Source organism: Manis pentadactyla, chromosome 6 (assembly GCF_030020395.1).
Source record: "Manis pentadactyla isolate mManPen7 chromosome 6, mManPen7.hap1, whole genome shotgun sequence".
Classification (NCBI taxonomy): Eukaryota; Metazoa; Chordata; class Mammalia; order Pholidota; family Manidae; genus Manis; species Manis pentadactyla.
The window spans coordinates 26,110,203-26,125,581 of record NC_080024.1 but is presented as its reverse complement, the minus strand read 5'-3'; the positions used below and the strand labels follow the sequence as shown (position 1 = coordinate 26,125,581).

The 15,379-nt window shown below is 39.3% G+C and overlaps 1 protein-coding gene across 1 annotated transcript in view; it reads right to left on the bottom strand.

Annotated features, from left to right (window-relative positions):
• Positions 1 to 7,301: 7,301 nt before the first annotated feature.
• The window catches only part of PTH2R (parathyroid hormone 2 receptor), a 43,882-nt gene continuing 35,804 nt past the window's right edge, over positions 7,302 to 15,379 (bottom strand). The window contains exons 9-11 of the mRNA XM_057503920.1: positions 11,226 to 11,364; positions 9,694 to 9,735; positions 7,302 to 8,480 (exon numbers count right to left, since the gene is read on the bottom strand). Of these exons, the coding sequence (XP_057359903.1) occupies positions 8,085 to 8,480; positions 9,694 to 9,735; positions 11,226 to 11,364 (577 nt within the window). The 3' untranslated portion in view covers positions 7,302 to 8,084. The remainder of the gene's footprint in view (positions 8,481 to 9,693; positions 9,736 to 11,225; positions 11,365 to 15,379) is intronic.

The window sequence follows — 15,379 nt, the reverse complement described above, 5'->3', positions numbered from 1 at the left end:
ATGAGTGTAGAGGCTTTTATTTAATACTTCTTTAATTGTTCATGAATATCTCTACAGCTCCTAAGAGCCAGTTGCTCCTCTGCCCCAAAATGCCTCCAAAGGGAGGGGGATCACCACCCCCATCAAGGCTCATTCCTTCTTTAGCAGTCTTATATTATTACACTGTGACTCTTTTTGAGCTGAAACCTGATAGATAATTCTCAGGAAAGTCTCAGTGGTATAGCCAGCTGAGCTCTGGAGGAATGGCTGTTCAGCCATCGTGGAGGTAGACTACTGCCGTCATGGGGGTATAGCCGTAACAGAGTCATTTCTTTGCTGTAGAGGTGATTTCCTGTCTTTCCTTCTGCTCCCAACTTCAAGTTACCTTGATTTAAAGAACTCTCGAATTAAGCATGCCCGACACAGGAATCACCAGCCTCGCTCATCAGTACTTCTGCCTGCCTTCTCCCTTCTGTTCACATTTCCACCGGCCCTTGTCATAGTTTAGGTTCATGCTGTATCTCCCCTATGTCATTTCAAATACCTCCTAACTGCTTTCTTTGCACCTTTTTAAACTTTTCTAGTTGGTTCTCCCCCAATTTAAGAGTTATTTTAAAACTACACACCTACTCCTCTCCTGCTTGCTTCTGTCAGGAATTCCTGACTCCCTTTTGAGATAAAAGCCCTTCCCGGGGTTTTTCCTGCCTCTCTCTCCAGCCACATCTCTTAACATCTCCTCCTTCCCAGCTCACACTTTATGGTGAAACCCTGGGAGTTCCCCACCAAGACCCTCATTCTCCCACACTTTGGTATCTTTCCAGCTACAGTTCAACTGCCTGGAACACCTTCCCTTCTCTGCGGGCTCACTTCTCCTTTTCTTTAGAGATTCTGCTTACGTCCGCTGGGAAGCCTTCTTTTTACTCCGTGTCCCAACTAAGTGCCTCCCCTTTGTGCTCCCATAACTATCTTCTCTCGTAACAGTCTTTATATCCAACTGTAAGTTTCTTGAGAATAGGGATAGAGTGCATTGAATCTGTATCTTAAACTTACAGTTTTTAATCAGGGTTCAATAGATATAGGTTCAACAAAGGAATGGAAATATCACTATGGCTCAGTGGGAAACTTCCAAGATTGTAAGGGCACAGCGTAAAACTCTACAAAGAAGAAACTCTACACATTATTCAACTCCAAATGTAATCAATGAATGTATATATGTGTATGAAAATTATGATAAAAGGAAAACAATGGAATTATTCTTACAATTTCATTACAAAAATGTAATCTACATTACATTACAGAAACTGGTACCTTTACAGAAGGGAAACTGTCAAATAGGAAACATGCAAAAGAGTACACGTGTACGCTTGATGACATTACCTCAGGATTCGAGCTCCAGAGCTGATCTTTTTCCAACTCTCTTCGGTGTATCATAAATTCAACTAGAATAAAAAAAGCATTCAAAAGATGGGAGGAGGCCTTACCAGAGAGGTGACGAAACAGTAACAAAATAACAACTGTAAAAGCTAAGGCCTCTAGATGACACTTTCAGCATTTACTTTTTTGTTGTCCCAAGGGTCTCAGAATCCTGAAGTTTAAATTACAACTAGAAATTTGTATTGTAATTACTAAATGTGAAAGAAGTAGAAGGTTTGCTATGGGAATAGGTAAAAATGAATATTTAGCGTTTTCAGATAAATGCATTTAGTAATTACTAATTATTCTCAAAAGTGGGATTAATAGATATAACTACAAGCCAAAGGATCCTGGTGTGTGGTATTTGTTTTATGTCAATTCAATCATATAAAATATTTGACATGGAAAAACTCAGGTGGAGTTAGATTATAATATCCATACTGATGTCCTAAATTTTTCCTAATTTGTTAAAATGAGATTTTGAGACTTTATTTAGGAAAACTTTTATATTTAGTACTTTTATATTATTATATAGTTGCAAAAAATATTATACATTATATTTTTATTATGTATATTTTATATTTATGTATACTTTGTTTATGTATATGATATGCTACATATATACATATATATGATATAAATATATGTACATAATAATGTAGTTGCAAGAAAACTTGCAAAGATAGTACAAAAGACCCATACACCCCTCACCTAACAACGGATTTCCCCTTTGTTAGTGTTCTATGTTACAACTACACATTTGTCAAGCCTCAGAAACTAACACTGGCACATTTAGTATTACCTAAACTATAAACTTTACTTACCAGTTTTTATACTAATCTCCTCTTTCTGTTCCATAATCCCATTCAGGGTGACACACTGACACACTGCATTTAGTTGTCATGCGTCTCCAGTCTGCTCTGATGGTAACAGTTTCTCAAGCTATCCTTTTTTCATGACCTTGACAGTATTAAGGTGCACTGGCCAAGTGTAAAATGTCCCCAGTGTAGGTGTCTCTGTTGTTTTTCTCATGATTAAACTGAGAAAAAATGAGATTCTTCAGCAAAATAGCACTTGCTTAAGTAGTCCTATTTCATGAGTCACTTCCTTTGTGTGCAAAAAAAAGCCTATGAAAACCTTCTTGGTTTATTCTGCCCATTATCAGACCCCAAAGCAAGAGCCGGCAAGATTAAATCATTCATTGCTACTTTTGATGAATAAGCAGATTTTAAAGGGTTCTTATGAGTTACTGAGGCATTCTTTCCAAGTTACAGTAACTTTTAAAATGTTAGCTGCTCTGTTAGCCACTGGAATGGAATTGGGAAGGAGTGCCTCCAGGTGACCCTCAAATTAGGCTGAATTGGGAATACCTGCCTTTTGCCTGATCAGGTTGGCATTTTTCTGAGGCATAGATCTCTGTTGACGTGTTCCAGGAAGGTCAAGGGGGACAGACTTTGAAAATGTCTTTGGTTAGTAAGGATCTGCTGTACGTCCTAAAAATGTGAAAAAAATGTTACAGAAACTCACAGCTTCATATGCTAAATTTGTTTTCCTATTTAGCCATTTAAATCATTAATCAAATGAGCCACATAAGCTTCCAAAGTGAAATGTGGTTTTGGAAGAGATTGGGGTCTAAGTAGGAGTTGAACTTAAATGCTAATAGCATTAAACTAAGAGTCAGTAAGGAAAAGGACGTTTACCATTTTGCCTGGCTTCTGTTCCATTTATAGATACTTCCATTGCTCTGAGTGGAGTGGTTTTTATAATAGTGAATAAGTGGAAACCTACATAAAAGCTATCTTTAAATGTCATAAAGATGAGTAATCTAAAGATGAAGTTGTTCAAAGTCATTTTCGTAACAATGCACAGGAAAACTTTGAATCATGAGGCAGCTTAAGAACAGGATTTAGATCTTTGTATCTTGTAGGTGGATATTTAGGGTGAAAGAAGAGCTTAGATTCAAAAGCTATTTTTTATTCAAATTGTCATGAATACCAGGAGATAAAAATACTTTTACAGAACTAAAGTCATGTTACTATTATTTTTCACATTCCCATATTATTTACCAGTAATTCTACTATCCAAATAGTTAAACAAATTCTTATTTATTCCCTCACTGACTTGGCATACTATTAGGTTCTTGGTAAAGAAAGTAAAAAGGGCCATAGAGTGAGAGAACAATCAAGGCCCTTGGAGTCCAGCTACACTGGGTTCAAATCCTGACCAGCCACTTTGATCTGGAGCTGATCATCTAACTTCGGATTATCTCTACCTTTTTGAAAAGGTTGTAACTTCAAAGCATGTTAAGATTATATGATAAAATTTACAGAAAAGACTGAGCCCAGTTCCCAAACCAACACTAATTGTTTAATTATTCCTAAACAGCCCACAGGCAGCCACCTTCCAACCTAGAACATCCTGGAAGAGCAGGCAAGAGCCTTCCTGAGCAAGAGTCCCTGTGTGTCCCAGGGAGAGGGCCCCGGAGTGGAGTCTGTAGGCTGAGCAGGCCTCAAGAGAGAGAGAAAGACTGAACTCCAACTCATGTAACAAGGTACTTAAGAACTCTTTAGAAAAGATGAGAATGTCCTCCACAAATACTTGCATTCCTAAAATGAAACAATTACTGGTGAGAGGTTGAGTTACAGTTAAATGGCAAACTAGACAACACTCCTCCCTGTAAGTGAAGCACATAAAAACCATAAAACTGGAAAAACTGATCTCCGTGAAGCAGCCAAAGAGCAATTATACAGATAAATTCTAATCAACCATCACAACCCTTCCACCCTGGCAATCTATGTAAATCTCTGCAATAGGGTCTATGGGGGCCACAGCAAATCATGGTGGCTTAGAACAACACGAACTCACTGCTTCACAGTTCCAGTGGTGGCAAGTCCAGATGGGCTAAAATCAAGGTATCAGCAGGGCTGTATTGCTTCTGGAGGCTCTAGGGGAGAATTTGTTTCTGTGCCTTTTCCAGCTTCTGGAAGCTGCTCACGTTCCTTTGCCCATGGCCTCCTTCATCCTTCTTTAAGAAGCAATCCTTACCTCGCATCACTCTGACTCCTTCTTCTACCCCCCTCTTCCTTCTTAGGGACCTGTGTGACTTCTTTGGGCCCAGATAACCCAGGATAATCTCCCTATTTGAAAGTCAATTTATTAGCAATCCTTAATTCTATCTACAATTTTAATTCCTCTTTTCCAAGTAACTTAACATAGTCACAAATTCTGACGATTAGTATACAGATATTTGGGGGTGGAGGGCAGGATTCTGTCTACCATGATCTCCAAGGGAGAGCACTCCTGAATTATATAATATTAACTTCTGGGTATAAATAATATACTACAACTTACACATACCTTATTCATTTTCTTCCAATGACTCAAAAAACATTGGAGGTTTTTTGATAGCTTTAACAAAGGCATTTCCATCTTATTTAACAGAAAGAGACAATGCTATGACATAGGAGTTATCTAACCAAAATCATTCCTGTCAACACTAGGCAGTAAAAATTGGTTATCACTGATGTCAGGCTTTCTTTGACTACATGAAATATAGGGATCTCAAAATTTAATCATGTCAACAGCCATATAAGGCTGTCTTCACACATCCCTATAACCTATCATACCATTTAATCATCTTGCATCTAGAATTTGCTCTACTTCCAAAGGGAAAAATATCCACTGTGTTAGTAATAAGTAAATTAGCATGATGACTTAGAAAGTGAAGCTATGGATAGTGTGGTTGGGATCTGAAATCACAGCAATTATGGGATGCATTTTTCTCTTAATAGCTCATTTAAACAGAATAATTGTTATTATTTCAAGCTTAAATTAAATGCCAATACACATAAAAATACTTGATTGCTTAACTTCATGAGAAAAATTAAAACTGTATCAGATATCACTCCCCAAGAACATTTTTTAAAACTATTTAAAAAATTCTATTACGTGACTTGTCTATACCAGGAGATGTAGATTAAATGTGTCTGGAATGCAGACAGATAGCAGAAATAATTGAATGGGCACCAGGACTACAGGAGCCCTTGTTCCATCTGAAGAGACCCACTACTACTCAGCTCTAGCAGCTAATTGTTAGTTCATAAGATACTCATGTTTTCATAATTCAGAAAGTAAATATTTATGTGGAATCACTCAACTTTTCAATATTTGCAACTAAACAATACACAGCAACCCCTGACAGAACAATAAACACAGCTATGGACCAAATTTAGCTCATCACCAATCAGCCAGCAATTTACACCTTCAGATCTAGATCAGCCAATCTCTGATAACTGTATAATATCTTACTTTATAAAATCAATAGGCTACTAAAACTTATAGTTTGACTGGATGCAAACATTAGCAAAGCTTAGAATAAAAATGTGTGTACCCAAATGAGATAAAGAGCCCAGCATCTAAGGGGTTCTTTATTTCTTGAGGGAATAGATTATGCTTTAATTTTTGTTCTGGCCCCAGCACACAGCATAGTATCTGTCATATAATAGGCTCTTAGTAAGTATTTGTTCAGTTAAACTAACGAATGACTAAACTTTAAGGAAAACCTTGGTTAACTCTATTCATACTTGTTAATGTAAAGAAACAGATATCTAGCCTTAGAATTTGGGATTGACTTAGAGAGTAAGAACCCTTTATATTTTCTATATTATCAAAATATATACATTCTACCAATTATTATTATTGCAATAACCAAGGAGGCCTTTTATAATATAATGGAGCAAAGTGAGATTTAACTTAAGACAATAATATAACAATAACCTAAACCAAGTATCTGCATGGTATCTTTATGTTACAAAGTGCTTTCAATATGTTTTCTCTTATCAGAACATTTCCCTAAGGTGGGCAGATATTATATTCATTTTAAAGATGGAGAACTTGAACTACAGAGGAAGTTAAGTGATTTTATAAAGTCTTGCAGAAAATTAGCAATGGAACTGAACTTAATCTCTGACTTAGGTCATGGTGGTTCTCTCCTAACACGGAGGAAGCCTGGGGATGTGACAATATAACATTGAATCAGATTAATTAAATATACACAATGGTACTTTCATAACCAGGATAAGAAGGAAGTGGCCTCTGTATAATACAGAGGAGAAAATGAAATAATGAGCATGGAAGGAAAGTATGTTATTTTTCAAGAGGGTGTGTGGATATCAGAGTGCCTTATTCATCATAATACTATTTGCACATTGGTTAAATCATTCAGCAGAATGAAACAGATCAGCTTGACATGTGTTGTTTCACCTGAAAACACATTGATCTGTGATGTTTTCTTTCATTTCATTTATTTGTCCCCCCACCGGACTTGAAACTTCATGAAGGCCAGAAGCTAAAACATACTACAATAAGAATTCCTAAAGCACTCTCAACCCAATTTGCTACTCTCTATTCAATCAAGGAATTCACTGAATTTCTCAACTGGTTATAGGATGACATATATAGGTGACAGTAAGTATAATGATTAAGAACAAGCATTTGAAGTCAGTAGATCTACTTTTGACAACACACTCTGTCCATGAGTAGCTATGCAACTTCAGGCAAGTTACTTCATTGTTACCTGTAGAAAGGTAACAGTGGATGAGAAGGGTGTAGAAAGGGTGACAGTGACGAGACTTACTCCATAAATTTATAGTGAGGATTAAATAAGTTAGTGCTTATAAAAACCTAGCAGGATGCTGGGTACCTGACATGCACTGAATAATGCTTCACTGCTGCAACATACTGAAATTTCAAGTTCAGTAAAGTACTGGAGCTACATACTGATCTCTGCCGATTTACAGAAAGAAAATTGAGTTGGCTCTTAAAAACAAACTTAGATGTTGAGAGAAAATTTTTTTTAATGACCCAAAATGCATTTTTAAAATAAACTTTTAATTTATCCCCAAGGCCATTTGGAAAGTAGTAATAGAAGAAGAAAAAGGCATAGATACAGTGGGTTTTACTATTGATAAAAATGATTACAAACAAAATCAGTTTGCAGGCACAAGTGTATGACTGAGAAAATCTTGTGACATGGCAAGCTTTACAAAGGAGTAAAGACCTGAGATTTGGCTGGTCACAGAAGGGACATTTGAAAGGATGAATATGTACAATATTCTTTCTTGAGTAACTTTCCTTGTGTCTAGAAAGAAACAAGTTTGCCACAAATTTATTATTTCATCAAAAGTCCAGCCAACGTATTTTCCAGTGTGTGCTTGTTCTTAGATTAACCTTTCAACATGTATTTTCAACCCATAAGTGCTCCTATGCACAGGCAAAACATACACAACAATAGAAGTACCATACATTTAAAAAAGAAAGAGAAAAGGAGAACACCAATCTCTGAAAGGGGAAATGACACATGCTAAATGGTCTCCAGCATACTTAGAGTAATATCTATGGGGGAAAACCAGAACCAAGCAATTGAAAGTTTTTCCACCCAAAAGCGCAGAAAAATGAACAATCACAAAGTATCACAGATCAATTTAGAAGAGCATTTGATGCCAAAATAAGGTAATAAATTATTCCATTGACATGTCTCTTTTTTCATAGAACCAGTTTATGGAGTCTGGAAACTTCTGGGAAGTCACACTTGAACCCTGAATTTTCAGCTCAGGGGCTCAAGCCCAGGAACACCAGCTAAGCTTCTCTCACACAACCCAAAGGACCAGCTCTTTAGAGCTAAAGGTGTTCATTCAGAGAACATCCTCGGTTTCTCTTTTGCTTCCTTCAGGGTCTGGGTTAAATTCCAACGGTCTGGAAGACTCCTCCAAGGGAATCTCATCTCCCTGGCTCCCGTTACCTTCCTTGGTCTCCTCATGGATCAAGTGTGGCAGGCGGTCCTGCTCCGAATTATTCCAGACATAACCAGGTAAAGTCACATGGCTGTCAGGCTGCCGACTGGCCATCTTGGTCGCTTTGCTGGAGATGAGCACCAGGCGAGTGCTGGCTGCCACCTGCGACTGGCTGCTGGTGCTGTGGGTCAGGGTGGTGAGCACCGAGCCGTACCTGTGGCCGCTGCACGGAGGCGTCCTTTTCCAGTTGACAGAGAGGTTCCACCGGCTCCACATCTTCTTCACTTCTGACTGAACCTAAATCGCAAGAACCACATTATGCACCAGAAACCATGAAGGAGACCCTGAAGCCTTGTTTGATGGATGCCTGCCTTTCAGTGATAGTAATAATTGAGCTTCTGTGTACTAGGGATTTGACATACATATTCTCTGTCAACCTCAAAAAACCTTCCAGAGGGGTATTGTCCCTGGAGATGAACAACATGTTTAGAGAGAAATATAAGTATTTTGAAAGAAGTTGTAATGCTGCCAGTAGAAACATCTAACCTGTGGGAGAGGAAAAAGAGGACTCGGGTGGAGGAGAGAGAGAGAGGGAGTGCCAGCTGTGGCTGAGGAATGGTATGGACGTTTCTGGGCTAGAAATGTAACTGCATAGGCAGGCATACTGATGGAGGAAGAATGGGGAAGGCGAAAGTCAGGCCCTGCAAGTGCATTCTCAGGAGGTTGGCGGTCTCATTTCCATCCCTGTGGCTGAAGATCCAGTTCTACCGCTATCGCCTCTTTCCCGGTAGGAGCCTATCTGGAAGTGCCACGGGAAGCCGTGCAAACCCAGGAACCTGATGTCACTGAAAAGAGCAGTACAGTGCTTCTCTCCAGCTAACTCCTAAAAGAACTGAAATTGTCCCATCATCGTCTTGTAGTTAAAAAAAAATACGAACATTTCTAATGTATTTGACCCAGGGAAACTTATTTTTGAGTTCCTTACAGAACTTGAAATTGAATATAAGTTGAAGCATTCACTGGAATATGTGTCATATTGATACTCCTCTTCCAAGTATTGACTTGCATTCCAACAAGTTTTTTGACATCAAAGTCTGCAACTAATTGACATTTAGAAGTGCTGGGAGGGGAAGACCTTATCATATTTACATTAATTCTTGCTTTCTATAAATAATTTTTGGTTAAAATATCTCCCTTCTCATAAGTAATGAGTCTATAACATCTTACTATGCTGATGGACAGTGACTGTAATCAGGTATGTGGGGGGGACTTGATAATATGGGTGGATGTAGTAAACACAATGTTGCTCATGTGAAACCTTCATAGGATTGTATATCAATAATACCTTAACAAATATATATATACATATCTGTGCATAATATATATATATTGCCCATTCTGCCCTGTAACTGCTGGGGATCCTAAAGAGATTCAGCTCACATTGTGATGGCCTTTAACAAGCTTACGCAGAGCTAGGCCTGTGGGATGTTTGGGGCTCCTTCAAACCTACCTCTCCATTGCAGTAGCAGTAGATGATGGACACAAAGAAACCCTGGAGAAGGAAAAAGAATGTGAGCATGCTGACAGTTCATGAGGATCACAGTACCAAAGTGTCTTGTGTCAAAATGTAGAAATAGAAAAACTGGGTATTTTTTTATGATTCCCTCAGAAAATTATATAAACTATTTTCTCCGATTTCTAAATTCTCAAGTTTTCATTAAATTTGTCTGAGATCTTTCTTTGGTTGTCAGCTGAACCAAAAAAGTAACTCAGTAAAATAAAATTCTCCAAGATAATACAAAAACTGATTTCTATTATATTAGTTTCCTTTTATGTTGCCACTCAAAGATCAAGGAATAGCCCCTGGTTGTTAAGAGACGTTTATACACTGTCAATGCTGTAAAATACAGACATGTGGTATTATGTGCTAAAAAGCGAAAGAAACTTTTCTCTTTCATTCAAAAATATTTATTGAGCTTATACAGTACAAATGGCTCAGAGTGCCAAGGCTAAACAATTTAATCAAGACAGACAAGATCCCTGTTCTCTTAGCATGTACGTTCTAGAAGGAAACACAGATGTATAAAATACAAACAAACAGCCACAGGAGAAAAAGGGCTATGCAGACAGATGATAAGGGCAATGCAGGCAGAACAAGTTGTTTTGAAAGAGAAGAACAGAGAAGATATATCACATGGAGAACTCAATGAAGACTTCTCAGAGGAGGTGATGTTTAAGCTGGTTTGAGTGACAAGAAGAAGCCAGGCCTCGTGAATATTAGGGAGAAGGGTGTTCCAGGCAAAGGAAACACAAAAAAATGAACTCCTGAGGCAGGAATGAGCTTGAGGAACAGGAAGTGTAGAAGCACTGGTGTGACCCAAACCGTGGGTGACAGGAAGCATGATGTGACACGAAGTCACAGGCAGGCAGGATCCCTGTCACGTAGGGCTGTGCACACCAGGGAATCGACTTTGGATTGTATTCTGAGTGCAATGGGAAGCTCAGGATTCTTTTAATAGATAAGTGACATGATCAAATTTATTTTTAAGATTCTTCAGACTATTGTATGGAGATTAGATTTAAGGCATCAGGAGGTGGTAGCAAATGAGCGCACAGAAAGGAGGTAGGAGGCGTCTACGCAATCCAGGTAAGGGATGACAGTAACTCAAAATGAAATGGTAGAAGCTACTCTTGCTCTTTTTTGTCCTCTCTCCCTTTTCCTTCCCCTCGGTCCCTGCCTTCTCCCTCTTTGGCTTTCATTTCTTCTCCATACTCATGCGCAGAGGCCCCTGCTCTGCGGGTGTTACATATTTTACACCAGGATGCTTGCTTGTCTCACTACCCAGGCTCCTTTGTGAGGTACAGCTCCTGCTGCGGCCGCTAACCCAGCCTCTGCGGGACGGAAAAGCCCAGACGCCAGAGCCGCACCTTTTCATGGCCCCTGGGAGACAAGTTCATGAACGCCAGAGGCGCAGAGCAAGAGGTTCAAAGGGGAACACAAAAGCGAAACACAGAACCAGGTTGCCAGATGGCACTCTCTACCTGAAAGGAGTTGAAGAACAGCTCACAGTGCATCCGGACCTCCCAGCCGAGCCCCCGGAAGGAGTGGGGCAGGCACACGAACACGATGTAATGCACTCCAAAGACCAGCACCAGGACCAGGGTTGATTTGGCCAGTTTCCTTGAAGGAGAATGCCAGCCTTTTTAGTAGAGGACTTCGACTGCCTTTCTGGAAAAAAATAAGCTTGACAGAGCTAACCGGGGCTGATTTTTCCCCATCTCTTTGGATCTCACAAGTTCTGTCCCCTTCCTACTTGCTACCACGTTTATGCTGAACTGAGTCATTTCTTCTCACTTCCCATGATTATTATCCTCTAAGTCTTTCCAATCTCTTTCCATTCTTGCTTAAAGGACACCCCATCTCTATAAAGCTGTGAAATGCCTTTTTTTCTGTCCTAAGTTTTAATTTCTCTGGTCAAGTCTTAAAAGAGTAGTAACTGCTAACTCCATCCACGTTAACTGTCTACTTTCAGAGGCAGCATTTCGGCTTGTTTTGCTCATTTTAAAATCAACTACTCCCTGATTTCCTCTTACACTTGGATCTCCATTTATCATTTCATATATTCTTATGAGCAACTTGTGGTCAATACCTCTTTCTTTCTCTAAATATGCTCTGTCATATATTCTATCTCAAACTATCTATACTTCTAGGTTTTGTGCCTTTTATTTCTGGCAAACTAAGCAATTTGACTTTATTTCCCTTAAGAGCTTCTTCATATACATTTTCTTGTGTATTTGGAGAAATCCCAGGTTTTCCAATGTGATGGGTTGAGTCTAAAATGGCCCCCAAGGATCTCCACCTCCTAGTGTTTGTATCCTTGTTAATCCTCTCCCCTTGAGTGCGGGCAAGCCCTGGGATTTGCTTCTAACTGATAGATTACAGCCAAGATGAGATGTCACTTCTGTGATTATGTCTCATACGACTGTAACTTCTATCTTACTAGCAGACTGTCTCTCTTGTATGGTTTGATGAAGCAAGTTATCATTTGTGAACTGCTGTACTGAGAGGCCATGTGGCAAAAAGAGGGGGCATCAGGCTAATAGCCAGCAAGAAATTGAATCCTGTCAACAACCACATGCACTTAGAAATGGATTCTTCTCCAGCCCAGCCTTAAGATAAGACTGCAGCCCTGACTGACACCTCACTTGCAGCCTTGTAAAAGGCCCTGAAGCAGAGGACCCAGCTAGCCATGCCCAGATTCCTGACTGACAGAAACTATCAAATAGCAGATGTGTTATTTCAGACCACTGAGCTTGTGGTAATCATTTGCACAGTAGATACCTAGTACACCCAAACACATCATTTCCTGGTGGGGCTTTTGTTTTGCAACTTTTTATCCAAGAAACTGCCAGTTCTGGCTGCTTCTTTCTTATTTCTCAAATATTTCTTTCTCTAAGAATTATTTATGTCCCAGTAACCTCAAATGACTGCAATCTTCTTCCTTTCTCACTATTCTTCCCTCCAGCTACATTACTTACTTACTTGCTTATTTTTCTTCTTGGAAATAAACACTGTGAGTGAGTAGAGATCACTCTAGTCTAAGATTGGAGAGAACTGCATTCAGTTTCTAGATTTCCTATTAACCACCTGAGCAACTACAACCCAGTCTTCTTATCTCTAAAGTGAAGCAATGGGGCCCACAAGTTCATCAGAGCACTAATGTTTTAGTGCTTTACTAGGTATCATCTTCCAGACGCATCCACTTTCCTATCATAACCACCTTTTCAGTTCTTGCATGAGCTGCAGAGTCCCACAGAATCATGCTGAAATCCCTGTTGTAGACATCTGGAGTTGCATTGGCTCCATCTCATTCTCCTCTGCCTCACTTACCTCTTACGAGTGTCTGGACCCTCTTTTCCTCTAGGTTCAGGGCCATCTGCTCTGCCTCACATCCAGTTTCCTTGATGACCTATGGGCTTTCTCCTATGCTGCCCTTAGTCCTCATGCCAGAGACCCACTTAATTTGAAAATCTACCTTACATCCATTTAGCTCAAGGCAGCATCCCTGATAAGTCAATGGGATTCTCTGACCTAACTAATCCTTTCAACTTTCAGAGGCTCCTTGGGATGTGCCTGTCCTCCTCCTGAATCCTGACCAGCCAGTACCTTCTTCACATCACGGTTTATACAGGCAGAACATTTTGACTACCTTCATGTCTGTGTCATTCAGTCTGACCAGATAAAGTGGAACAGCATTAACTTTCAGAACCTTGGAAGTCTTGCCAACAAACATCACTGGAAAAGAAAATTGTATTTCCTCCTGTACAGCGAATGGATAAATCCCCCTGGTCTCAAAATGAAGCTAACTTTGATTATTCCTACTGTGTGTGTCTAGGAGCCAAAGCCTAAGTTAAAATAAAAACTAATGTAGAGCAACATATTGTGAAGTGATCACAAATGTAAAAGTCTGGTTACAGTTTGATTCAGTGCAGAGTAAAGAAAAGTTGCCAAAGACTAAAATCTAGGGGTACCCTACTCGCTCAACTAGCTGGGTTTTCTCTTTCTTTGTCTATGCCTAGGCTCTTTTACAATTCTATAAAGATAAAAGTTAATTTGAAGAAAACAGATTATAATTGAATTCATTTCCTGTTGCTATGTTACAAATTACTACAAATGCAGTGGCTTGAACCAGGAACTATCTCCCAGTTTCTATATGCCACAAGTCCAGGCACAGTATAGACAGGCCCTCTGCTCAGAGTATCACAAGGCTGAAATCAAGGTGTCAGCCAGGACTGCACTCTCATCTGCACCTCAGGGTTCTCCTCCAAGTTCGTTCAGATTGCTACCAGATCTCACTTCCTTGCAGTTGTAGAATGGGTGGCTGGCTGTCGGCCAGGGGTCACTTTAATTCCTAAAGGCTGCCCTCAAGCTATCCTCAGGTCCTAGCCAAAGCCCCTCATAACATGTCAGATTATTTCTTTAAAACTAGCAGAGGAACCTCTCTCCAGGCAGGGGTAATCTTGGGGGCCATCTCAGAAATCTACCTAATACAGCAGTGCAAAAAATTCCTATCCATAGAAATGCAAACTGTGTCCAATGGAATGTTACTAATTATAGCCCTAAAAATATTGACAAATTTTGCTAATTTGCATCCATTCATAAATTGGTTTCAGCATTCATTATTCTCTTTCAAGGTTGTGTAATGCCTTACCAGTTCCTTCATTAATGAGTTAAATAAAATCTTTAAAGTGTTTTCATTTATATAAGAATGATGATTACATCCTCTTTTAAACCTATCCTTCGGTGACAGGAAATGAGTTGTAGTGTCACATGCAGGGCCAATGTACACATGGGTGATCTGTTTATTCACTTATAAAGATGCACTTTTTAAATCACATCCAATCTCTCAGCAATCCTGGGCACTAATTTGTCTCAGCGCCCATCTGGTCACTCACGCACACTGTGTATCTTTGCAGCCTGGCTCTCTGAAAAGGCATAGCTGTCTAATGAGATGACTCAGGGATGCAACAACCGTAAGTGGCCTTCTGGCCTGCTGGAAACATGGTGGCGGCTCTGTATCTAAGGGCAAAGCCATGAGAGGAATACAATGGAGTCAAATGGGTCATTGGACTTGCTGTCTTATTTAGAAAATAGATAGCCAATTCTTGTAGTAATAATTCTCTCAGGTGAAAAGTTCTGGAAAATCTCTTCTTTTAAGAATCAACTTAATTATTTTTTATTTTTTATTTTTTATTGAAGGGTAGTTGACACACAGTATTACATTAGTTTCAGGTGTACAACACAGTGATTCAACATTTATATACATGATAATTCTAGGTACCAGCTATCACTATACCAAGTTGTTACAATATTTTGACTATATTCCTTATGCTATACATTACATCCTGGTTACTTATTTTATTTTACGATTGGAAGTATATATATATATTTGTGTGTGTGTGTGTGTGTGTGTGTGTGTGTGTGTGTGTGTGTGTGTGAGGGCATCTCTCATATTTATTGATCAAATGGTTGTTAACAACAATAAAATTTTGTATAGGGGGGCCAATGCTCAATGCACAATCATTAATCCACCCCAAGCCTAATTTTCATCAGTCTCCAATCTTCTGAAGCATAACGAACAAGTTCTTACATGGAGAACAAATTCTTACATAATGAATAAGTTACACGGTGAACA